Below are 27,190 nucleotides of genomic sequence, written 5' to 3'. Positions count from 1 at the left end.
TAGAATATCAAATTTTGTTTTGAATATCTATTTGGAATCACCAAAGAAACTAAATCACTCAAACGTTTATCTCCCGTAGTTGCATAACCCGCCTTTAACTACTGCATTGGAGGAAATCCGGAACAATCCGAAAGCATGGCTAGTAAAACCCCATCCGCTTTGTCCGAAAGGAGATCTGAATAGATAATTTAGCTCAGGAATAATTTAGAATATTAAATAGAGTTACATATTTAAATTATCTGCATTATTTTACATGATTTTCGCTAAAAATATAGAAGCCCTATTACACCCAATCAATTACACCTGAATCCTAACTTTATAAAGGTAGATTTACCACATAAATTCAAACAACACACTATCTCCTACTTTTATTTAAATTTAAAGTAAAAATTAAAAAAATTAATGATTAATTATGTAATAATTAACTCGTATACTTTTTTTTATTCAACTCTTTCACAAACGAACATGGCGTCGATACCTCCATCTTCCCCGCGTTCCTCATTTTGTTTCTCTCTCTAAATTTCCCCAAAAATCAGCAACGCATCAAAATCTCACACGCTATTTTACTGACACAAAAATAAATAATCAAACAATTTATCAAAAACCCTAGTTTACACAATACAACTATAACTACAACTACTACTGCTATCTTAACAAAATCAAATCTCGATCTTTTATTAATTTATTTTTATTTTTTAGTTTAAATGATTAATTTCTGTGTTTGATGAAGCAATTTCGTCGACGCACGAGGATATGTATCCTCTCCTTGCTGTTTCTATCCGTTTTTGCTCCGATCCTTTTGCTATACGGTACCGTTTTAGTTTAATTTCTACTCCGTTTATGTTTTTATTGTTAGTTTAATTGATCGTTGATTGTAAGCGTATTGAATCTGTTTTGATGCAGAAACTAAAGGATTTATTGAAGACTTATCTAGTTTGGTATGATCTTATTCTATTTGATCTATTGTGTAGCAAAGTGTACATGATGCTTATGATTCTGTTTGTTGATTTTGGTATGATATCAATGGTATTAATTATTATGTTGTTTATTTGAATTTATAATGATTTTATTTTTTATTCCAGAAAAGCAGGAGGGATTTGCTGAAGTTGAATGTTTTAAAGCAGGTGATTTTTAAATACAACTATGTAATGATTTGATTTGATTTGATTTGATTTGATTTGATTTGATGGAGTTATAATGTAAGTGATATAATTAGGTGAAGATGCTTATATGTGTTTGTATATTAGGAGGAAAGTGAAGGTTTAAGAGAACCTGTTTTAAATGTGTACAAAGATGTAAACGCTGATAGTTTCGGGTCCCTAGATATTGGTGTTAGGACCGATGATTCAGGAAGCGATGAAAACATTGAATCTACGAAAGTAAATGGTTGGTTTTTTATTTTCTGTTTAGTAGCCCTAGTGTTTGATGACTATTCGGTTTTATAATGTTAATTGTTTTTCTGGATGATTCGTTTCAGGAGATGATATTGACGTAAAACTGAATAACGGACAGAGCCAGGAAGAGGAAAAGCTGTTAACATCCGGGCGAAAGGTTTGATCTATGATTTTATATGATTTAACTATATAAGGGTATTTGAAAATAGCTAGTTAAGTTGTCTATAGTGAAAAAATGACAATCTTAGTTTCCCTTTATAAAAGGATCTAACATTGCTTTGTCATCACTTTTTAAATGTCACTTGTAGACTTATTTTATCAAGTATGATTATGATTTATTTGCATTTAATTTCTCAATATTTTAGGATGTACACTAGAGGTACCTGGGTCCTGGTTTAAAGTTGATGATTACAACCTGAATAATCAGGGTCAGTTGATCAATCAATTGTCTTTTTTATAAAAAACATGTTAAACCAATTGATTATTAGTGAAAAGGATCGTTTAATGACTGCATATATATATATCAATAATTAGTTTCGTGACATAAAGATTTTATCTTCTCCCCAAAATGAAATTTTGACATATGACTGCATATATATCAATAATTAGTTTCGTGACATAAAGATCTTACCTTCTCCCCTAAATGAGATTTTGACATCATATTTTTAAAGTAATAATCACATCTGAGTACACATTTTAAATTAAACTGATGATTGCAACATGCATGTAAATGCACATCCAAACATCCTATATGTTTTCACCATTGAGAAGCTTCTTTCTGTGAATATCATTTCTCTAGTCGGTTAAATAACAACTGATTTACACAATTACATAATTCTTTCTTTTGATACGGTTAACTACATTAGAGGTGCCTTTAGGTTTTATGATTTCATTTATTTACTTGCTATTAATTACACATAAACCTGATGCTTTTTATCTTGGTGAATACTGTCAGCTTACATACGATAATACTCTCATTTCGTATGGTTGGCTTAATAGTGTTTCTATGCAGTGCCTTTCTTTCAATTGCACGATGCTACAACATAATATTATGATCAAAATGTTGCATAATTTTGCTTTTGCAATATGCAAATAACTTATTCTTTTCGTTTCTAATGAATATGTGGCAGGGAGATGTTGGCCGTGCAACACTTGGACATGATCAGGAACAAGGACGAAGGTCGCTCGATATGAAGATCAAAGAGATGAAAGATCAGCTGATAAGGGCCAAAGCTTACTTGAATTTTGCAATACCAGCCAACAATGCTCATTTAATAAAGGAGTTACGGTTACGAATTAAAGAATTAGAACGAGCCATGGGAGAAGTTTCCAAAGATTCTGATTTGTCTAGAAGGTTACTTCTCATTTCTCTTGTTTAAACATGATTAGTGTGGATATAAATGTATAAGAGTTTCAAAAGCTATCACATAAGCTTGGCTTTCTACTGAAAGAAAAGATTGATTTTTTGAAGTTGCCAAATGTCCCGGGTTGCACCAAAGTGGATAAGATATTGGCACGGATCAAAATGGGTCATTTTTTTTTGTTGACTAGAGACCCTTCTTTTAGTTACAATTACAGTTCAAACTTTGGATAATAATTTTTTTCAATATAATGAGTTAGGAGGTTCTACTTATTAAAATGACACTTTAGGCAACATTCACTTGTGTGACATGTTTCCCCATTTGTTTATATGTCAATCTGTAAGTTCACCCAGTTGTTTATATGCCAATCTGCTTGCCAACATATAGTGTTCTTGTTATACATTTAAACCAAGAAATAAAGTTTGGATTTATATATCTTATTTTTTATTTTATTTTTGTGATGAATTTGTTTATATTCCAATCTGCTTGCAAACATATAGTGTTCTTGTTATTATTTTGAACCTCAAAATAAAGTTTGGATTTTTATATCTCAAAATCTTCCTACCACTGATTTTGTTGTTGTTGTTGTTGTAATGAAATTGTTTATATGTCAATCTACTTGCGAACATATAGTGTTTTTGTTATAATTTTGAACCTCAAAACCAACTTTGGACTCATATATCATGGAATCTTCCTACCTGTTTTTCTTTCTTTTTTTTTCTTTTTTTTTATTTATTTATTTATTTATTTTTTTTTTTTTGATGAAAGTTCATATAGTTTTGTGATCATTGACTTTTTCAGGGCCTTACAGAGGATGAAGGCCATGGAGGTTTCATTATCTAAAGCTGCTCGTATATATCCTGATTGTTCTAGTATGGTGAAGAAACTTCGTGCCATGACTCACAATGCCGAAGAACTCGTTCGAGTACAGAAACAGCAAGAAGCGTTTTTGGTTCAGTTGGCTGGAAGAACAACCCCGAAAGGGCTTCATTGTCTTTCAATGAGGCTTACAGCTGAATATTTCAATCTAAAATCTGAAAAACGACAACTTCCTAAAAACCCAGATGTGCACGAATTAAATCTTTATCACTTTGTTGTGTTCTCTGATAATGTTCTGGCATGCGCAGTGGTAGTGGACTCCACCATTTCTTCTGTGAAGGTATGCTGACGTGGCGTATCCTCTGTTTCTTACATTTTTGACTTTACAGCCCCTTCGGTTTTATTCACAGGACACTGGGTCAATCTTGATCCAGTTGCTTATAAATGGGTCAATTTGGGTTATAATCTTATTGTTAATGGGCCAAACGGTTAATAAATAAAATATTACGAGTAGCTTAAAAGGATACATGTAATTATAGGATAACTTTAATGCATAAAGCTTCTAAAGTATACATGACACTAGCTATTCTAATGAAATTAAAATATGACATGTTTCGACCCAGACTTAAATGGCTCATTTTGACCCAAATTCTGATTTGTCTTTCTAGATAACCTATTTGAAAATTGCAATTTTGACCCAAACGTGATTTGTCTTTCTAGACAACCTATTTGAAAATTGCATTTGTCACCTTTATGTACATCATGGCTTATCAACTACTTCTATAGTTATATATGTCAGAGGTTTTTTGACTTATAATGCTTATTGTTTTAGAACGAATGGTGATTTATTTTTTAAGTCGTTCATCTGCAGGACCCTGCGAAAATTGTGATCCATGTGGTGACAGATTCACTAAACTTTGCAGCAATTTCAATGTGGTTCTTATTGCGTCCTCCTAAAAAAGGTTCAGTCAAGATATATAACATGGACAAATTTGATTGGTTCTCTACCAAATACGAGCTACCAAATATCGAGGGCCATGATTCACAGGACCCTAGATACACATCTACTCTTAACCACCTCCGATTCTATCTACCAGACATTTTCCCAACATTAAATAAGGTTGTGCTTCTTGACCATGATGTGGTTGTACAAAGGGATTTAACACAACTTTGGAGGGTTAATATGATGGGAAAAGTTAACGGGGCCGTTAAAACTTGTCAAGGGCACGATCCTGCGTTTAGGCGGGTGGATTTGTTAGTTAACTTATCTAATCCAATGGTAGCTAAAAGATTTGACAATGAGACGTGCACGTGGGCGTTTGGTGTAAATGTGTTTGACTTGAGAGAGTGGAGGAGGAAGAATTTGACCAATGTTTATAACAAATATCTGCAACTGGTATGTAATCTATGTTCTTTTTTTTAGTTTCTTCTATATCTATTATCCATGATTACGTGCTTTGAAAATGACATGCTATTTTTGGAATTTTTATAATTATTTTTTTTTACTGTATCTGAATTTATAGATTTATGTAGGGTGATAATTTCAAACCATTTACTTACGAATGGCTTGATTTGTGCTATACTTTTATCACAATGGGTCAAATAAAGTAAGAGGTTAAAACGAAATGGGTCATATAGTACTTGTATGGTTTTTACCTGTTACCAGTAAAACATAACTTACTGTAATCCTTCTTTGAGTATGTGGGTCGAAATTGCCACCTTAGGAAAAGCACTATACATCTCTAATTAGACAGCTAACTTATTAATACAGTTCAGTTCTAACTGGAAGTAACAATTTTTATTCATTCGGATATGAATGGGTTGAATACTTGAATAACGGTTCAACTTGAGGCTATATCTTTCTTACTGTATGCTATCAAAATAATATTATAATATTATGATTGATTATTGATATTATAATACTTTTATAGCATTATATTGACAGTTTGACACACTGATTATACATCTTTTCAATAGAACAGTGATTCGAACCAACCAGACATTAGACATGTACAAAAATGACCTGTTACCCAACTTGTCCCACCTGTCCATTTTGACGCCTCTAGTTTTAGCTATGTTCTTTGTTTTTCCTTTAAAGTAGTAATAATATGCTATCAAAGTTTGATTGCTCATTGTTTTATAAAATGGATTTTGCAGGGAAAAAAGAAACCGATGTGGAAAGCTGGCAGCTTGCCGCTTGGTTGGTTGACATTTTACAACCAAACAGCAGGGTTGGACCATAAATGGCATGTTCATGGATTAGGATATCATTCTGGGATCAGACAGGATGATATCGAGCAAGCAGCAGTTATTCACTACGATGGAGTTATGAAACCATGGTTAAATATTGGCATCGAAAAATACAAAATATATTGGCGGAAACATGTCGATTACAGTCACCCATATCTGCAGCAGTGCAACATAGCTTGATATCTTCTTACCCAATTTTTATAGAAAACACACAGGAGTTGAAAGTTCTTTTTGCATGCGAAATTATTTTTCATTCTTACGCACTAACGTCCGTCAAATCTGACAGTTTTTTTTTAACAAGCTAGTCTTGTTACGATGGATCTTTTTTTTTTTTTTTTTTTTTTTTTTTTTTTTTTTTTTGTATATTTATATTTACTTGGTTTAGATGCTATTTTACATAAAAGATCTCTACGTTGCTCTTTTTAGTTATACATTGAAGGAAACCCCGGCCATTACAGTTCTTGCTATAGTGATTATTTATCCAGTTTGTTGATTCAACTTTCTGCATAAATAACAGATTCTTGGTTAATATAAATAAATAATGTGATTCAAAACTGGTTATATCTTGCAGTATTTAACATATCAGATCTGGAATTGATGAGGCAATAGAAGTATAGTTACAAGATCATTGACTTATCAGTGTAGATAATATAATAATACTGATTAATTTGTTTATGACTTCTAACATATATAAGAATTCGTATAAGATTCCTTACTGCCAATATTAATTAAATTTAGTTATAGATTTGTAATATTATATTATTGGGTGCAGTCGTGCACAGATCAATAAAGACTCGCACTTCCAAGATAAATGAAATAAAAACATACGTAATAAATTATTTTATTTAATTAGGATTACAATTACTTTTGTATACACATTTTTACACGCATAATAATTTAGGGTATAAAAGAAAGTTATCTCATTTTGTTCTTATTTATTTGGTACACGCATACACAATTTTTTTTTTTTTACATTCATATTCATATATTAAGTTAAATAGAAATTCTCTCATTATGAAGGTGAATAATAATATTGAGTCTTGATTCAAGACTCGAAACGTTTTGTTATTTCTTGAAACTTAAATGTGATAAGTTTACTACAACATGTTTTTCATAATTCTAACCAAATGGATAGTTTATTATATATAGTAGAAGCTTTATAAAATGGACCCTGGATAAAACAGTAGTAACTGTAACGGATCAATAACCTTCAATTGCAGTTGGTGTGGGATGAGTGGTGGACAAAGGTAGATGTGGTGCAATCCATGTTGTGTGGTTGCATTGGACAGACTTGAATATTAAATTTAACAAACCAATTAAAAGTCATTTACTATCAAAAACAGGTGTACCAAACAAATCAGAACAAAGAAAATGGCATCCATTTCAGCTTCCACTCCCACTCTTCTTCCCAAGAAACCTTGTCTTCTTGGTAAGCTTTCTCTTGTTCAACTTTTTATAAAACATATTATTATCCTTTAAAGGTGAAAATAAGACAGGATAATTTCATAATTCCCAATTAATTTGGATTGTGCTTTATTTGTAAATAATAAATTTGGTAAATCCACAACTAGAGTCTTAAAAGACTATCATTAAGGTGCATAAAAGTTTTGTAGTGAAAGGATCTAAAAAGAATTGGCTCATATGATATAATAGATTCACTAGTATAGAGTTCTAAGCTGTCCCCTAAATTAATTCGCTCTGAATCTTCACCAATGTATATATAGTATAATATATTAATATATATTAATATATACTGTATATAATATAATGACAATCTAGGCCAGTTGAAGAAGTATCCCAAGATATGAATCTATATTTGACAAGAATAACAAAAAAAATTAGAATCTGAGTTGGTAAACTATGAAAATGCAACATAGTCAATACGTGGCTAACGTGGGTTTCACCGTCTAATCTTTATGTTTCACTAAATCTTATGTTTTGTGGTTCATACAACATTTATAACTTAATACATGATGTCACTTGATATTAAAGATACAAAAGTATCTCATACCTCAAGTTTGAACTAATATAGAGAAATTAATAAAGTCATATCCAACCATATTTAGATAATTGGTCTAACAATACTGTAGTAACTCATCAACTAACATGTTATGGTCACTCACTTGAAACGACATCTATAGATAGCTGTATTCAATTACTAAAGTAACTAAAATCGTGTAACTTTAATGAGCTACTTGTGTTTACATAAATAATACACAATGACGATTTATTACAATGTGCTCGATATCCAGGGTTAACGAAGACTACAAGAATCGAAAAAGTTTGTTGTTCAATGGATAAAGGTAACGAAAAAGAGAGATCATCGCGATTGGTTATGACAAGTGTGTCATCATTCGTTGCTGCAACAACAGTTGCAACGATGTCAAGTCCAATAGCCATGGCTCTAGTAGACGAGAGAATGAGCACCGAAGGAACGGGGCTACCATTTGGTCTAAGCAACAACCTTCTTGGATGGATTTTGTTTGGTGTGTTTGGATTGATTTGGACACTTTACTTTGTGTACACAGGAAGCCTTGATGAAGATGAAGACTCTGGCCTATCACTTTAAGTAATATGAAAATGTTCTTTATGTTAATAGAAATGGATATAATAAAGTTTAAAAATTATATTATGCATATAGAAGTTATAAATTATCTCAATTCTTCTGAGTTATTGTTCCATCAAGTGTTTGTTGGTAAATTTATTGGATTTTTTTTATTTTAAAAATAAAATAACATAAAATTATAAATTAAGTATTTTATAGAAATTAATTAATTTATTATTTATATTAATTATATTATTTTTATTAATGGTGAAATTTTTGTACCAAAATGGTGAAGATTTGAATGTTTAGATAACACAAATTAATATTAAAAAAATATTAAATTAATTAAACTTTATTTTGAAATTAAATATCTTATACTTGATATTAATTTATTATTATATATTTATATTTATATATATTATATATACTCCGTATATAAAAACATTGAGTTGAATTAGTAGTATTGTTGTGAAAATGCAGATACAATGGTTTTTGGAAGTGACCATAGAAGGCAGTACAAGAAGACGTGATGACTCCAATAACTTTTGGGGCCACTCGGTGACCGCCTTTGTTTGAAGATATTTTGTGCTGTTTTTTACCCGCCACTTCTTATTTTATTTCATGTTTTTGATCCCTTAACTATCACAAACAGTCAACTCCGGCCCATGTACTTATAAAATCGCTCACTTTTGTTCCTCATGTGGTACTGTGGTAGACGATGCCACTTTGTAAAGAGGGTGTTTTATATTTCTATATTTGCTTTAAACACAAGAAACTAATTAATTGGATCTAGTTCCCAAATTATAAATCGTTCTTACAAGAATGTGAATTAAATGTCACATTAGCTCGTCCAATGTTGTTACGACGATCTTTTTATCTTTAACGAACGAGATAACGGCTCGTGTTAGTAACAAATTAAAGTTTTTCAAAAATATGCACAATGTTTAGAACAAAACATACGCAAAAACCATATTCCGACTCCCTTCCATCAAATAGAAAACAAGTAAACATAGAAGGTTTTCTTTATTCAGATTACTTGGGCACGTATAAGATTACTTGGGCACGTATAGTATTTTTACTCTAATGTACGCGAGTTAAACGGGCTATCTCGTGAGCATATTCGATCAAGTTCCCTGAGCACCCTAAGACATGGCCGAACTTATGAAGAGGCAGGGTGGGGCGCCTTCCCCCAGTGGATTTGCAATTTTTAGTAGAAATTTTTTGGATTTTTCGATTTTACCCCCGGTGGATTTTTTTTTCCCTAAACCCTTCATATTTTGCCTCAAAACCTCCATATTTTGGGACAAAACCTTCGTATTTTGCCCCAAAACCTCTAAAATTTGCTCAAAAAGCTCTATATTTTGCCTCAAAATCTCCATATTTGCCAAAAAAATCCCTAAGTTTAAAAAAAAAAAAAAAGTTTTTGCTCCCGATCAAAAAATTTCCTGACTCCGCCACTGCCCTAAGATGTGATGCTAGTGAGGTTTGAACATGAGACCTCTTGAGATTAAAATGCTAATAGCATCGACTACCTCTATATATATTGATATATATAACTAAAAGATCATTGACCTGCCGGTTTTGAAGTGACCCTTTTAATCACGTGGTTAGAGAGTTCAGTCCTAAAAGGGGATGTGTATATATCCATGGATTAATTCTTGGTAGTGGTGTATGAGTTGTCTCTTTAAACAATTTATCATGATATATACAAGGACCATTTGGTTAATTCACATAATTCAAAGCACCAAACCAATAATCTTAAACAAAGACAAAATGCACATGTTTAAAACCGTAAGCATTGTAAGCATCACAAAAAAACTGTCACACATTCTACCCATTTTACCTGCCATTTCCCCCACTCACATCACATTACATGTAATGTAAGTACTACAAAGTTACCATCTTACCCAAAATTTCCCTAATTAAAACATCAACTTTTATATCCATACATATTGCTGCTATATTACTACTTACTATCTCAAAATCTTGCATAAAAGCTACCAGAATCAATGGCTGGAGATGGGTTAGTTGTGCAGTTGGATTCACTTTCTCAACCAGCTTCTTTGATCAAGAAAACTGCAGTTTCAAGAAGTTGGGTTTCAGTTGATCATAATGGACAAAGTACAGTTTTGGATCTTGACAAATATGGTGTTATGAAACGAGTATCGATTCATGCTAGAGATTTGAGAATTCTTGATCCATTGTTATCTTATCCGTCTGCGATTTTAGGCAGAGAAAAAGCTATTGTTCTTAATTTAGAGGTTGATAAATTTTTTGGTATTTTCAATAAGTTTCTTGATTTTTTTTTAATACTAACTTTTTGTTGTTGTTTTGATTGGGTCTGTAGCATATCAAAGCAATAATTACAACTGAAGAGGTAACTTTGCTTTTCATTATGTGTTAGTACTATAGATTTAAAATCTTATTATTAGAAATTTAACTTTAAAATCTGATTATTAGAAATTTAATTTTAAAATCTGATTATTAAGTTTTGAGGCCATGTTAATAATTTCTCAAAACTCAAAAACACTTGCTATGCACAATTGTAAACAAAAAGTCATAAAGTTACATATCATTGGCCTAAAGCCAACTGTGGTAAGGTGAGGTTTTTGATAAAGGCCGAAACAAAATACTTTTAGTTCATTTTGATTTTGGTTAAGTTAAAAACTGTGACCAAACCAAAACTTATAGTGAAAATAATATGTTAAACTTTTGATATATGATAAAGTTCATTTTATAATGACCTGATGTTGATTAATTCATAGGTACTGCTTCGTGATCCACTTGATGAAAGCGTTATCCCAATAGTCGAAGAACTACAAAGACGCTTGCCACCCGTCGACATCAATTTTATAGGCCAAGGTGATGATGAAGAGAGCACTGGGGTTCAAACCGACACTCAAACTAGCGAATCAAATGGTATATTCTTCTTTAAAATGTCTATATGTGTACACTTTTAAGTTTAATGTTACTCAAAATCTTACTGATTTCTAACAATATATTTTTAGAGTTCCCATTTGAATTCCGGGCTCTTGAAGTTGCGCTAGAAGGTATATGTAGTTTTCTAGACGCACGCGCAAGAGAACTAGAAACCGACGCTTACCCTGCGTTAGATGAACTCACCTCCATGGTAAGTTTTTTTATCTATCCAATTAATTTTAAATAAATAAATCTATTTAATTATTTAATATTATAATAATTTATGATTAGCTTATGGGACTGTTTGGATGTGCATTTGAACCGGTTATCATGACTAGATTAGTTTTGTGTGTTTGGGTGGGTATAAGTGACTACAAATAATAATATATCATCTAAATATTTAAGGCCAAAACAAACAGATTTGGAAAAACAGGTAAAAATTCTGTTAAGAAAAACAATTACTTAGATTAAAAAAATGTACAAGTACTTATTTAATCACAGTTTTAATCAACCGAGTATTAGATTGACACATTCTGAATATTTAGGGAATTAAACAATAAATTGTGTGATTCTTTTTTTGCAGTTTAGTGTGAGGTTGTTTGATGTATCTATCAAAGTGAATCAAGTGCATATTATGTGCAGATAAGCAGTCGTAACCTGGATAGGGTGCGTAAGCTCAAGAGTGCTATGACGAGATTAACCAATCGAGTTCTAAAAGTACGTATTTTATTCATTACTTATTTCCCTTATATTACTTAATATTAGCAATTGAAACTTATTTGTTCTGTTTTCTCTGTTTTTAGGTAAGAGATGAACTTGAACAGCTATTGGATGACGATGATGACATGGCGGATCTCTACTTATCGAGGAAAATGTCGTTTGCTTCTTCCCCGAGCAGTGACGGTGCGGACGTAACGTGGTCCCCGGCCTCTCCTACTATCGAATCAAAGATTTCTAGAGCGAGTCGGGGAACACCATTTTCGGTTCATGATGAAAATGACGTTGAGGAACTTGAAATGTTACTTGAGGTTCATCACAAAACCTATTTGCATATTATACATTATACATTATATTATACTCTATACACTAATTGTGAACCACGTCAACATACCGTAATACCCATGTGAACAGTAACGTTCACAATTACACACGCAGGGGTATTTTGGTACTTTTTGAAATTTATATTTTGAAAATTTTCTTTCAATAGTTCTCGCCTGCTTTTCCCAGTGAAATGGGGCCTAAAGTTACTATTTATTATTAATTTTGGCTTGAAGGCTAAATGTATTTGCAGTTGCCATAAATTAGAAGGGGGATATTGGGCGGGTCGAACAGGTTAGGTTAGGCAATGCATCAAAACAGGTCATTTTATGTACAAAATTAATATGAATCAGTAATAACAATGGCTAACCAAAATCAACCAATTTATAAGTAAATGAGTCGAAATTTAATCCCATCTATTTGCAGTTGCTTATAAACAGTTTCTTGTATTGATGTTGTTTATGTTTATGTAGGCTTACTTCATGCAAATTGAAGCAACATCAAATAAGCTAACTACGGTAAAACCTCAATTTGGTTAATCATTTGTATATCTATACTTTATATCCATGCCTTGTAAAAAAAACAAATTATGTCCTGTAAATCATACTATATTTTGGTGGTTACAGCTGCGTGAGTACATTGATGATACCGAAGATTACATTAATATTCAGGTAACTAAGTATGAACAACTTAGATTGGTGCAATTGATTTTAGTTAACAAGATTACCTTCATATTTTTATTATCAAAAGATGTATTCTCAAATTAATTTTTAATAAAAGAATCAAACTTTTCAAATGTGCTTTAAAAACAACATATTTCATGATCATGTTCCCAAACATAAAGCTCAAGAAAAAATTAACAGATGATCTTTATTTTGTTGCAGTTGGATAATCATCGAAATCAACTGATTCAGGTAAACATTAGTATATTCTACCAATTTTGTTTAATTCTTTTTACAAAATTCTGAATCTTTGTTTAACTGATTATACAGTTGGAACTCTTCCTACTATCTGGGACAGTCTCATTATCTGTTTACTCATTAGTAGCTGCTATTTTTGGTATGAACATTCCATACCCATGGAATAATAACCATGGCTATGCATTCAAATGGGTACGTCACCACTTTCTTGATGCATTTCAGTAGTTGTATCATGTGCATGAAACAACTGTACCTTGTACATCATAGGTGTTTGTTTCTTGCAGGTAGTCATACTTGCTGGAGTACTAAGTGCATCCATCTTCATGTCAATAACAACTTATTCGAGACACAAAGGTCTTGTGGGATCTTGATAAGAGTTCGACCCATATGCATTAGGTGCTTGTACTCTAAGCAGTAATGGGTTGTACTATTATAATACGAAAAAACCGGTAGTTGATGTTGTTTATAGTTTTTACAAGTTATCTTCCATCTTGTATCAAACATTTAGTGACGGAGCTTGAATTTGTTCGTTGGGGAGCTGGAATTACATTATTATATAATTAGAGGTTAAACTTGTTCATTAGGAGGCCAAGACTAATAATATATTTCATTAAATTCTTTTTAAAAAAATATATGAATATGAATGTAAAAACTCATTATTAACGTTTTGACTTTTGAATCAACCCAATTCGAAGTCCGAATAAAAAAGTAAAGACCAAATCTGCGAGTTGTCACCGTTTTTATTATACGTATTCCGATTTAAATGATTCAAAAGTACAAAAATACATACGCTGGTAACTCAAAGTGCTACCAATTTCTTTTTCCATGGGTGTCAGCCCCTCCCTGCCCTCACTAAACTCCGTCCTTAAATTCACATACTTTTTATTGCTAGATAACAATGAGGTAAATGCTTACATATTTAAATCAAAGGGCTAAAACCAAACTTATAATCTTAAATTAACTGCCAATAAAGATCACAAAAAAGTTCAAAATCCCAAAATCCAAAAGCATAAATAAAAACAAGTTCTGACTAAACTCTGTTTCTAATAATAAACCAAACCTAAAAAAAACATGAAAGACACTATTAATTAATCAATTCATGGCAAAAACAAAAAATTTTAATTTACCTTAAAACGCGCTACCAATGCCGATCCGAATGAGCTTTATAGAACCTTGGTTGAATCCAAAGTGCCCTACGCAAACGTGTTTTAGTAGGAGAAACATCTACTATTTCGTTCAGATACAAAATTGGGTATTTCTTATATTCACACGTTAAGCCACGAACATCAACATATTCATCATCTTCAAGATCCAAGTTTTGTCTAATCGTCCCAATTTTGTCATTCAACATGTGTGTTCGATAACTATAAGGCAACGTCTCGATATCCTTAGATGAATCTCCACTGACAATCATATAATCTGCAGATTTCTTATCTATCACCGAAAATGTGACCACGCTATTCTTATTATCTTGGAAGTAAAAACATTTTTCCTTGTCATCGAATGTTGCTGCAAAAACATTCGAGATAAAACTGTAGGTACGGTTTATCTTGTGTTGAGTCCATTCGTTTTTCCCTTTATAAATAAGGTTAACTTCGAAAAACAGATCGTCGATTGGGTTGATAACGCAAACGATGCAGTTAGGGGAAGTTGGTACGTCAGAAAAGGCTGCGGTGTGATTTTCGAGTTGTTTGTGAGGGAAACTCGGGAGGACGATTTTGGAAACTGAAAATGGGCAAAAGAAGTAAACCGATTCGTGTTTGGATAAAAGTAGCCAACCTTGATATGATGCAAGACAAATTGCACCTTCGAGTTCAGGGATGTTTCCTTTGTATGTTTTGGATTCGCGTTCGTTGTAGATTAGGCATTCTGAAGTATTTGGTTTGTGGAATAGTAACCATGGAGGTTTAGATGATTCAATTTCAGCTGATAAACCATATGAAGCAACACGAAACTCTTTGCAGGTTCCTCGAAAGCTCAAAAGCTCGATTAATTCTAATCGATTTGCAATGGTGGATAGAATCTCGACAGGAAGATCGGACCATGATCTCATTCTATTAGTTTCCATTCTTTGCATTCTACATGTAAATAAAGATTATCAAAATTTTTGCGTTTTAAAGCTAATGGGTAAACGGATAAGGTTTTTCTGGTCACACTAACTACTCGAGAAGAGTAGTATTTTACTTGCTTAATATAAATGATCCGACAACATGTCGTCGGAAGAGAATACTATCTTTAACGTTAACGTGGGTCCTACACGTCGTCGGCAAAAATCCAAATGGCCGTCGGAAAAAAAGTGGTAGGAAAACTTTTTCCCGACAACATGATAGCAACAACCTGTAGCCGGAATAGTCTTTTCCCGACAACATGTCGTTCAAACATGTTCTCGGGAAAAATCACTTTTTATCATGTGGCCATTTTCGACCGTTTTCGACCCTTTTCAGTGACCAAAACGACAAAACATTATGATATTATATTATGTACTTATCAAAAATCTAAACAAAAATTTATAATTAATTTTCATGTCATGCTAAAATTACATTATATCATTAATTGAATTTTAAATAACCAAAAAACACGGATATACATAGCTTCTTGATATGAGTTGAACAAAACATCTTATAAATATCCTAATAATTCTAATCAGTTAATCAATATCATACAAAGGAACATACTATATACAGTCACATTCTAATTATACATTCTACTAACCACATCTAAGTTTTGTAAATGTACATGCATACACACACATGTAGTACGTGAGTACCTATGATGAATTAGACAAATAATCAATCCATAAATTAATAAAATGGAAAAAGAATGAAAGATTACCTTTGATGGTTTATTAGGGTTGAAGAGGAAGTAGATGAAAAACACTGTTTATGGCGTGGAAATTGGAACAAATTAAATATATAGAGTACGTGATTGGAGAGATTTATATGTTTGTTACACGTCACCTGCTTTTAAAAATACTTACTAATCAGATTTCTATTATCCCCTAAATATTTATATTCTATTCTTTTTATGTTATCTTTAAAACTTAAATCTTATGCTATCTCTATCTCTATCTCTATCTCTATCTCTATCTCTATCTCTATAAGTATTATAACAAAAGTTATATTAGCAAACCAATTTGAAAAAAAGAATGACATGTCAAAGTAATACCCTTAGATTAAAAAGTCATTATGCTTAAAAACCGTTGAGTAAAATTTGTAGATATATTTGCAAATAATTCACTCCTATCCCTCACATCTAATCACTATCACTATCACTATCACTATCACTATCACTATATACAAGGTTGTAAAAGTCGCGAGTCGGTGACGCATCGGTCGAGACCTAAAAAGGACGCGTCGACCGAGTCGGTGGACGCGTCGTGAACGCATCGGTCGTTGACTAACGTTAACTTTATTAATAATTTCTTAAATATATATTTAGATGTACATAAAATAGTTGATTATATACCATAAATTTCTTAAATAAGAACTTGAATTTAAAAACAATCAAACTTCAAACTCAATTAATGTTACCAAGTACATAATCAGTAAGGAAACAAAAAAAAGAGCGGCTCAAAAAATGAAAACAAACACTAATTTTAAAATATATTAGATCTTGACGAAAATTTGATTGACTTTGACCGTTTTTGACCAACTTTGACCGTCTTTGACAGACTTTGACCGAACTTTTAGCTTTGACCGTCTTTTGAGTCGTTTTCAGAAAAACGGGACGGAGAACCCAAAAAAACGACGCATCGGCCGACGCGTCGGCCAAGTCGGCCGACTTTTACAACACTGACTATATACATTAAAAAAGAGAGTATTGATTAGCTAATAAATGTTTTCAAAACTCCCTTAATTACCATTAGATTTCGAAAATTACATTATAATACCCCTCGATCCAACGGTCCTTAATCATCCACTAAAAATATTAGCTAATAAATCAATTTTACATACACTCCATCCCTAAAATACTCTTTTAAAATAAACACGGGATAATCTAAACCCTTTTCTAATTTTTCTAATACTCCGTAAATTCTTTTCCAATACGGTTCACCATCAAATTCATCTGATTAAAAGCGTCTACAATTCATAGCTCAATTGTCAATCAAACAATTCGTTTCAAGATGATTCATTCAACCAATTCCATCGTAGAAATCAAATCGGTACGAGTTTATCTAATCTGTTAATTTCTTTATCTAATATAGGGTTTATATTCGTTGGTTTAATTATAAAATTTTCCGCTATTTTTTACTGATTCTTGGTATATGATTTAGGGTTTATGTTGTATCTTTAATTATTTTATATTTTATATTGGTTATATTCTTAATTTACACATATAAATTTTACCATAATGGGATTATAGACACAAGGTATGTCCTATATGATTTAGGGTTTATGTTGTATCTTTAATTATTTTATATTTTATATTGGTTATATTCTTAATTTACACATATAAATTTTACCATAATGGGATTATAGACACAAGGTATGTCCAACTTCACAGATTTGTTTATGTGATTATTGATCTCTTAATTGATTATGTACTTGATTTAGTAATGATGATGATGATAAATAAATACTATATTTTGAGGACTTATTTGAGTAAAGTGTGAATTTTATGCCATTGTGTTGGATGGAGCATTTGTCACTAGACAGTGAAACAGGGCTCGACCCGCCAGGCATTCGAGTCAGACCAGTTCCACGACTGGTGGCAGCAGACTATTTTGTTTGGGCTGTTCTAATCGAAAATTTGGCTAAAATCAGGTACGAAGGAAAGAATATGTATATGGCTGCTTATGACTGGAGGTTATCTTTTCAGAACACTGAGGTAAGGGATCAAGCACTTAGTAGATTGAAGATCAACATTGAGTTAATGTATATAACAAACGGTAACAAGAAATTTTGTACATAATCCAGCGATAGATCTATTTGACTATCCGAAGAATTAATTATCTAGCCCTATTCATAACAACTGTCATAACCCGGATTTTTCCATGATTATATATTATATGAGATTAATATTTACATGAATAAATGTTTCTAACATGTTAATCAATCAAACTTGTCAAGACTTGATTAATTTTTAAACGGTTTTTATGTAAACGTTTGACCACCCAGTTTGTCCGATGATTCACGAACGTTATAACTTGTAAATGAAATGATAATATATATATGAACATATATATATGTTTAAGATGTTATGATGGTAATTAAGTATCTCATTAAGTATATTAACAATGAACTATATACGAAAAAATGAGACTACTAACTTATAGATTTTGAAACGATATCTATATGTAACGATTATCGTTGTAATAACATCTTACTATTTATATATCATATTAAGATATATTAACACACTATGTTATCATGATAACATAACAATTTAGCATCTCATTAGATATAATAACCATGGGTTAATTATATTTAACGAGATCGTTAACTTCAAGATTTCAAAACAACGAATGCATGTAACGACTAACGATGATTTAACGACTCCATTAAAATGTATATATATGTAGTGTATCTATATGTATTAATATACATTTGAAGGACTTCAAGACATATATCAAAACATTCATACTTAACAAAAATGGTTAAGATTACATTCCCATTCGTTTTCATCAACAATTCACTCGTATTCAATCAGTATTCGTACTCGTATTATACCCAACTTTTAGATGTATATTATATTGGTATATACACTTCAATGATCAGCTCTTAGCAGCCTTAATGAGTCATCAAGACATGTGGAAACTATCATTTGGCAACTAGCATGAAATATCTAACGAAATAACAAACTAATGGAACCTTATATGGTAGTGCTAGTTCACGTTTTCAACAACCCTCACAAACACTTTCATTTTTCAACTTTCATGCATCAAACACATCTCTATCTTATTCTCTCTTGATGTTCTAAGTGTTCTTCATCACGTTCTACATCAATCTAGCTCATAAATTCAACCTTTGATCACCATACAAAATAACTACTCAAGAACACATCAAAAACACTTTCAAGTTTACTAGATTACTTCCAAGCTTTCAAATTCATTTCAAGTAATCATCCAAGATCAAGAAACCTTTGTTATTTATAGTAGGTTATCTTTCTAATTCAAGGTAATATTCATATTCAAACTTTGATTCGATTTCTATAACTATAAATATCTTAATTCAAGTGGTAATCTTACTTGAACTTGTTTTCGTGTCATGATTCTACTTCAAGAACTTCCAAGCCATCAAAGAACCTTTGAAGCTCAAGTTATTTTTCATCATTTCCAGTAGGTTTACCTACTATACTTGAGGTAGTAATGGTGTTCATAACCTTGATCGATTCTTATATATATAACTATATTATTCGAAGAATATAACTTGTAATCACTAGAACATAGTTTAGTTAATTCTAAACTTGTTCGCCAACAAAGTTAATCCTTCTAACTTGACTTATAAAAATAACCTAACACATGTTTTATATCTATATGATATGCTAACTTAATGATTTAAAACTTAGAAACACGAAGAACACCGTAAAACTGGACATACGCCGTCGAAGTAAAACAGGGGGCTGTTTTGGGTTGGATAATTAAAAAATATGATAATCTTTGATTTAAAAGTTGTTATTCTAGGAAAATGATATTTCATATAAACATGAAACTATATCCAAAAATCATGGTTAAACTCAAAGTAGAAGTATGTTTTTCAAAATAGTCATCAAGATGTCGTTCTTTCGACGAAATGACTACCTATTTCAAAAATGACTTGTAACCTGTAACTCCAACTATAAACCATCACTTTTTCTGTTTAGTTTCATAAATTTTAGTTCGATACGAAACCATAGCAATTTGATTCACTCAAAACGGATTTATAACGAAGAAATTATGGGTAAAACAAAATTGGATAAAATTACTAGTTTTAACTACGAAAATTTTTATAACAAATCTATACTAACCATATTCTAGCTAACTTTTATTGTACTATACATGTATTCTAACATGTTTTATGTATTCCTTTATTACATACTAATCTTGATTAGTTAAGACAAGTTACACAATACGACATCATAATATGCATCGATAAACCATAGACACGTATACAATGTTTTGACATATCATATTGACATCATCTATATATATTATTTTAGAATAACCGTAAGACACTATATGCGGTAATGCTTGAGTTAGCATATAATGGGTCGAGGTTGATTCTAAAATAATATATATACCATGGGTTGTGATCGAGTCTGAGACATGTATACAATGGGTCGTGGAGTGATTCGAAATAATATGCATACTATGGGTCTTGTTTATATTAAGAAAGTGTAACATGTCTTGATTATTTCAGGGTGATATATCGACTAACTGTGGACTACTAACTGTGGACTACTAATTGTGGACTACTAACGTTGAACTGCTAACTTGACAACTTAAATCGTCAACACGTAAATAAAAATATGATGTGAATATATTTCTATCATACTTTGTTATATATGTATATATTTGTTATAGGTTCATGAATCGACCCGTGGCCAAGTCTAATTTTCGACGAATCGAAAATCTGTGAAAGTGAGTTATGGTCCCATTTTTACTATCTAATATTTTTGGGATGAGAATACATGCAGTTTTTTTAAATATTTTACAAAATAGACACAAGTACTTGAAACTACATTCTATGGTTGGATTATTAAACCGAATATCGTCCCTTCAAGCTTGGTAGCCTAAGAATTAGGGAAATGGCCCCTAATTGACGCGAATCCTAAAGATAGATCTATTGGGCCTAACAACCCCCATTCAGGTTATGGATGGCTTTAGTACTTCGAGATTTATATTATACAGATGAGAGGTTCTGTTTGGGGATATTCTATGCATTAAAGTTATTGTCAGTTACCAGGTGTTCAATTCATATGAATGATTTTTTATGCAGATCGATATTTATGAAAAATGAAATCTTGTGGTCTATTATTACAATTTGATGTATAGGTTAAACCTATAACTCACCAACATTTTTGTTGACGTTTAAGCATGTTTATTCTCAGGTGATTATTAAGAGTTTCCGCTGTTGCATGCTAAATTAAGAACAAGATTTGGAGTCAGCATGCTTGTAATATGTTGTTTAAAAACTGCATTCGGAGACTTAAATTGTTGTGTAATGTTATTGTAAACCATTATGTAATGGTCGTGTGTAAACGCTACATTTTAGATTATCATTACTTGATAATCTACGTTATGCTTTTTAAATCTTTATCGATAAAATAAAGGTTATGGTTTGTTCTAAAAACGAATGCAGTCTTTGAAAAACGTCTCATATAGAGGTCAAAACCTCGCGATGAAACCAATTATTATGAAACGTTTATAATCGATATGAACGGGGCATTTCAACAACATCAGTGATCAAGTCATATCACAGTCGCGATTTGGATAGGGTTATACAGTTCATTGGTATATGAAAAATCACATTCATATCATGCCAAACATTCAATTTACTGAGTCACTGTTTAAATGCATTCTATCAACATTCAATTTTGTCTATTTTAATTTGTTGCTTCTATGAAATTGATTTGTTCACCATGATCTTCAAGTATGTCAATTTTGATTTATCTTTTTAATTTAGGGTTCATACGATCGACTATAACATCAGGTATGACAATTTCATTTGAATTTAAATTTTAAATATTGTGAGTTTTTTATAGGTGACAATTACCCCTTAAGTGACCTCAAAATCCAAATGCAGAGCTATATTAAAATGTTTGACTGAGAAGTACGTGACTTCACACATGGGTAATCGGCGGTTGGCTTATGATGGTAAAAAGAGCACATTTGCTGCTGGATCACCGCCTTTAGCGTCCAAAGAATTAGTTGTTACTCTCCCTGATAATGAAGATGGGTATATACACTTTGGTGTTGTTTGTTTTTATCATTGAAGACCTTATTATGTCTTATGTCTGCGGGTGGGCAGATGTTTTTATAGAAGACGGTTTGTTTTTTCGAAGACATAAGACAAAATAAGATCTTAAAATGTCTTCACATTCGCAGCTCTTAACCACAGCTTCCAAAATTAGAAGACGTTTCCTTTCTCTTCCAAAAATCACAGTTACCATTATTCAAAAACACTAAACACGAATCTATTATTATTAAAAACAGTATGAAGTGAAATTATATCCAAATTCAACAACAAATAAACGAAAATAAGTGGATATGAGTTTAACGCCACAAACATCAATATCTTATCCAGTTGATGAACAACCAAAACAAAATCAAGTGTACAGATATCTCGTTTACATCTTCGATTTAGCTTTCACGTGTACAGATACAGCCACTGATGAAACCACCGTCAAAACACCTTCGCCGAAAAATCTCGCTAGGTGATCGGATCTGAGATTATAAGTTCGAAAATGCCATTAGGGTACGAGATATTTTCTGGTTCTAGTGAGAAAGGAAAGGTGAAAGATTGAAAGAATGAGAGGATGATGAGAGAGTGATATGTACACAACCTAGTTTTGTTATATACACAACCATTATGCTTTACAGTGTTGTACTGTGCAACACTGTAAAGCATATTGGTTGTGTACATAACAAAATTAGGTTGTGTACATATCATCACCCATTAGCTAAAATGACACAAGATGATGAGAAGAAGATGATGCCATGGAAGGTCCGGTGATGATTTAGATCTAGTTGGTACAGATTTCCATTTCTGATCAGATAGATAACTGTTGAGTTTTTTTTTCATTATAGATAAATGCCGTAACTTAGGTAGTTGGCCAATATATTATAGTAATTTTTATATTTTATTATATAAAAACTTAAAATTTTATAATTTAAAATTGTATATTGCAGACATAAAAACAAATAGTCTTCAATATTTATTCTACAGACCTTCAGGTCACATCTTCTCTACAGACGTGGTTCGCAGATCTTCAGACAAAAACATCTTAAAAAACAAACAGCACCTTTGCCATTCTATTTACTAATATCTTCATGAATGTATGTCAGATATTTCATATTTAGTACTTATTATGTTATGCTATGTTAAATCTGTAGGAGAACACGTGATTATAAAGTCAACATAAAGTTTGCTGCTAAAAAAGAGTTTGATCATTTAAGACAGTTTTTTAAACGGTAGAAGCCGCGATAATCCTCAAGAAACTATTAAGCTCTTGATGTGGTTTTGAGAGAAACTGCTTCAAAATGGTTAGTAATAAGAGTTCTTATTGTTACTTATTTTATTTTATTTTATTTTTAATAGTATACACAATACACTATGTTTTTTTGAGCAGATATGGCTGCATGGGCATTTTTCACTAAGACTATGGTGTCTGATTTTGTTATGGAGTACCTTGGCAAAGATGTAACTAGGCCACTGTTAGATCAAGATAGAATTTGGGTACCATTTATCATGTATATAATAATAACTTTTTATCTATGGTGTATAACAAATACTGCATGGTTTATAACAAACAGTAACCTTTTATTTTTTTAATCGCAGGTGAAAAAGGTGTTGAAAGGTGTAAGGGTCGAAGTTTATGTTGGGGCTGTGGAAAATGAAAATGTAACAATGTGTGTAATCACATCTCATTTGGCATCTCCTATTGTAAGTGCAGTCTCATATGAGGATCCATAGGTTCTTTTATTAATAAATGATCCAAAATTTCATATAACTTATAAAACAATGGTGCAACTTACAAGCTTATTATCTTTTTAAGCACTAATTATAGATCCAACATTGAAGGCACACTGAATATTCTGAAATCAGTTGCAACAGTCCAAAATTTCGTATAACTTATAAAACATTGGTGCAACTTACAAGCTTAATAGCCTTTTCTTTTTAAGCACTAATTATAGATCCATCAGTTAAGGCACACTCAATATTCTGAAATCAAAAGCAAAAGTTCCAACTCTCAAGAGAGTGGTGTTCACATCTTACTCAACAGCAGATGTGTATGCCAAAAAATTTCTAGAATCAATTAATTTGTGGATGAAACCTGGTATTATACTACCACAGTTAGATATGGCTTTACTAATCATATTTGACTATGCAGTTAATGTATATTGATGCCCTTACTAAATGAGCTCCTACTCCTGCCTTTTAGTGATTCTATTATCTTTTTATCTTTAGTAAAACTAAGTATCATACCTAGCAGATCATAAAATAATTTATTTGAACCATATGTAGTTATGCATAGTTGTTACGATCGGGTCACACATTAACCTCACATTACACTATGTTTACTGCAGAAAAATTAAATTTTCTCCACCCCCGTCGATTTCCCAGTTTTCACTTTAATTCAGATGATAGTATCAAAGTTACGTTTACAAAGACAAAATTCTTTAATTAATGATTTTATATTGTAATTAAGATTTTGCTTTTATGTTGCCCATCCTCCGATACATCTGTAACGCAAACAACATTCGATCGGTATTGTTTTGGATAACGATGTTATATTGTAATTTTAGGTTTTGTTCTTATGTTGCCGTTTTGATTGTGCTTGATCAAAATTGATTTAGTCCCCAAATTGATGTTTCTTATCCTCCGATAAATAATATGTATGTATTGTAATATTAGGTATTGATAATTTTAAATCTCTGATTAGGTTATGATTTTATATTGTTATTTTAGGTATTCACAAAGGTGTTGATAAACCGTAGAACTATAAACTACTATGTGTTCACAAAGGTGTTGATAAACCGTAGAACTATAATTTACTTTTCTCAAGGTTTTTTAATTTTTGTTATTTGATTGTGCAAGACACTAAAATTTGTGCCGCTTTCAAGAAGTTCCAGATTGCAGACTTTAAAGACTTATTCATTGAGGGTAGCTATGTCGATATCTCTTTGGAAGTGTAGCTTATGAGTTTCGTATTTATTGTGCAAACACAACTGGAAAAATCAACTTCTACTAAATGACAAGGGTCAAAGCCTGCCCACCATTTCAAATGGTAGTAGACGTTTACCGCCCAGTGTCATTTAACGACACTCTCAATCTGGTAGTATCAAAGAATGTTGCTGGTGGTAACATTTATTTTGAAAATTGTCTTACTTGATCGAATGAAAACGTTGGCTTAAAACCTTAACCTGAATACCTGATAATTATGATGTGGCTTCTGAAATTAAAGGGATTGCTTAGATTTTGTGTTTAGATAATGTAGCACTCAAGAACATAGAATTAAGGGAAAAGCACCTCCCATGTTTCATGTGATGATTAAAATACTAATGTATAATTTGAGAGGTTTGAGCAATACCTCAAAATCACATTGTGTTGAAAATGTTATATATTTTTAACAAGCTTAGTTTGATTTATTTTTATTTTTAGTTTTCTTATTTGTTGTTGCAAGAATGTGCAGGTACTTCCTGCTTGTTTTCTCAAAGGTGAAGGACTTGTTTTGTCAAAGTGTGGAAGTTGAGTTGCTGATGGACCAAGTTTTTTAGTTGGATCATGTTAATGGACTATACAAAGAAGCTTATTGGACTTATGCAAATAAACAAGCCCAAGATCCATTAATTTATCAGCAGTATAAAAGAATTTTCTTAATCCTTTTATCATTTAACTTATTTTTCTGATTAATCTGTTCAGCTGTTCTCTCAATTACAAAATTAGGGTTTTCATCTTATTTGATTAATCAATCACATCATCTTGATGTGTAGTTTGATGTTCTGGTAATTGAATCTGTTTTAGATCAATTGTGGCTTGATTCACCGTAATAGGTTGAAGAATTTCTGTTTCATCTTTTGTATTCTGTCAAACGATTGAGAATTTTGGTTACTAGTGAATCTTGACTTCTGTAATTGAAGTCTTCTTGTGTTATTGGCTATTTTTTACATGGTATCAGAGTGGCAAGATCGTTCGTGGTGATCTGTTCTTTGATTTCATCTGTTGGTGTTCGAAGAAAATTAGGGTTTCTTAGTTTTGTGATTTATCTAATTTTGTTGAATCTGGTAATAGTTTGTTATCAGATCGGGTTCGAATACATACATATTAGTGTTGGATCATTTAGATCTGGTGCTTTGCTTTAAAAGCCCTAATTTCTCAAATTACGGTTAGGGTTTGGTGTTCTTCTGATCTTCTGGAGTTCATCATCTTCTTGTTTCTTTTCTGTCTTCCTGCATCATCAATCATTCGTGATTGATTGGTTACTTCTTACGCTTCTTTATTTTTATTGTGTTCTAACTTTTCTTGGTTTTCTTGTGGAAGAGACAATCTTGTGTTCTTGCCTTGGTCATAGTTCCCTTGAGAATTGTGATATCATGGTTCATACACAGCTATTGTTTAGGATTTATTGTTCTTTCTTTTTAATTCTCTTGTGTGTTTAATTGTTTGATAGTTTAATTGCTTGTTATAATGGGTGATACTGGTACTCTAACTCTAATCAACAAGCTTGATTTTGAGGATCCTTTATATTTGCATCCAAGTGATACTACAACTAGAACACCTATAATTTATATTAAACTTAAAGGTAATGAAAACTACAATATTTGGAGTAGATCAATGTTTCTTGCATTGGGTACTAAAAATAAAATTGGTTTTATAAATGGAACATTTGTTAAAAGTACAACAGATAATGCACTTGCAAGTCAATGGGATAGGTGCAACACTGTAGTATTATCTTGGATGCTTGGTACTTTATCTGAAGAGCTGTATAATGGTCAAATTTTTAGTACTAATGCTTGTTGGAATGATTTAAAGGAAACATATGATAAGATTGATGGTTCTGTAATCTTTAATCTACATCAAAAGATAAACAGTTTAAAGCAAAATGATAGTCCTCTATCTAAATCCTATCACAATCTTAATAGTCTTTGGAAACAATATGATTCAATGGTGTCCTCACCACCCTGCACATGTGGGGCTAATACTTGCAATTGTGATGCTTCAACTTCTGTTATTCAAAATAACAGCAGACTTAAACTAACGCAATTCTTAATGGACTTAAATGATGTTTATATGTCTGATAGAA

The 27,190-nt window shown here is 31.7% G+C and overlaps 4 protein-coding genes across 5 annotated transcripts; 3 read left to right on the top strand and 1 right to left on the bottom strand.

The window, feature by feature from the left end:
* Positions 1-464: 464 nt before the first annotated feature.
* On the top strand, positions 465-6,147 carry LOC139899282 (probable galacturonosyltransferase 6). Its single transcript, XM_071882104.1, has 9 exons — positions 465-809; positions 904-938; positions 1,083-1,124; positions 1,248-1,386; positions 1,478-1,551; positions 2,525-2,748; positions 3,557-3,914; positions 4,446-4,970; positions 5,732-6,147. Exons 1-9 carry the CDS (start codon positions 725-727, stop codon positions 6,002-6,004), a joined length of 1,755 nt encoding a protein of 584 aa, XP_071738205.1. The 5' UTR covers positions 465-724; the 3' UTR covers positions 6,005-6,147.
* A 1,024-nt stretch (positions 6,148-7,171) lies between these two features.
* Positions 7,172-9,052, top strand: LOC139899281 (photosystem II reaction center W protein, chloroplastic-like). 2 transcript variants are annotated; one of them, XM_071882103.1, is made up of 3 exons: positions 7,172-7,253; positions 8,077-8,393; positions 8,850-9,052. In XM_071882103.1, exons 1-2 carry the CDS (start codon positions 7,196-7,198, stop codon positions 8,391-8,393), a joined length of 375 nt encoding a protein of 124 aa, XP_071738204.1. In that variant the 5' UTR covers positions 7,172-7,195; the 3' UTR covers positions 8,850-9,052. The 2 variants fall into 2 exon arrangements, with proteins under 2 accessions (XP_071738204.1, XP_071738203.1); XM_071882102.1 differs by lacking the exon at positions 8,850-9,052 and having other exon boundaries at positions 8,077-8,484.
* A 1,147-nt stretch (positions 9,053-10,199) lies between these two features.
* On the top strand, positions 10,200-13,790 carry LOC139899280 (magnesium transporter MRS2-I-like). Its single transcript, XM_071882101.1, has 11 exons — positions 10,200-10,630; positions 10,717-10,746; positions 11,135-11,288; positions 11,378-11,499; positions 11,931-12,005; positions 12,092-12,316; positions 12,800-12,844; positions 12,953-12,997; positions 13,211-13,240; positions 13,319-13,438; positions 13,531-13,790. The coding sequence occupies exons 1-11, from the start codon at positions 10,379-10,381 to the stop codon at positions 13,615-13,617; spliced, it is 1,185 nt and encodes a 394-aa protein (XP_071738202.1). The 5' UTR covers positions 10,200-10,378; the 3' UTR covers positions 13,618-13,790.
* A 423-nt stretch (positions 13,791-14,213) lies between these two features.
* Positions 14,214-16,165, bottom strand: LOC139899279 (F-box/kelch-repeat protein At1g57790-like). The gene is made up of 2 exons (XM_071882099.1): positions 16,079-16,165; positions 14,214-15,324 (listed from the first exon to the last, which is right to left on the bottom strand). Exon 2 carries the CDS (start codon positions 15,321-15,323, stop codon positions 14,385-14,387), a length of 939 nt encoding a protein of 312 aa, XP_071738200.1. The 5' UTR covers position 15,324; positions 16,079-16,165; the 3' UTR covers positions 14,214-14,384.
* Positions 16,166-27,190: the final 11,025 nt, after the last annotated feature.

This window comes from Rutidosis leptorrhynchoides, chromosome 3 (assembly GCF_046630445.1).
Source record: "Rutidosis leptorrhynchoides isolate AG116_Rl617_1_P2 chromosome 3, CSIRO_AGI_Rlap_v1, whole genome shotgun sequence".
NCBI classification, from domain to species: Eukaryota; Viridiplantae; Streptophyta; class Magnoliopsida; order Asterales; family Asteraceae; genus Rutidosis; species Rutidosis leptorrhynchoides.
Note: the sequence above shows the minus strand (reverse complement) of the source record. Positions and strands in the feature narration are given on the sequence as shown.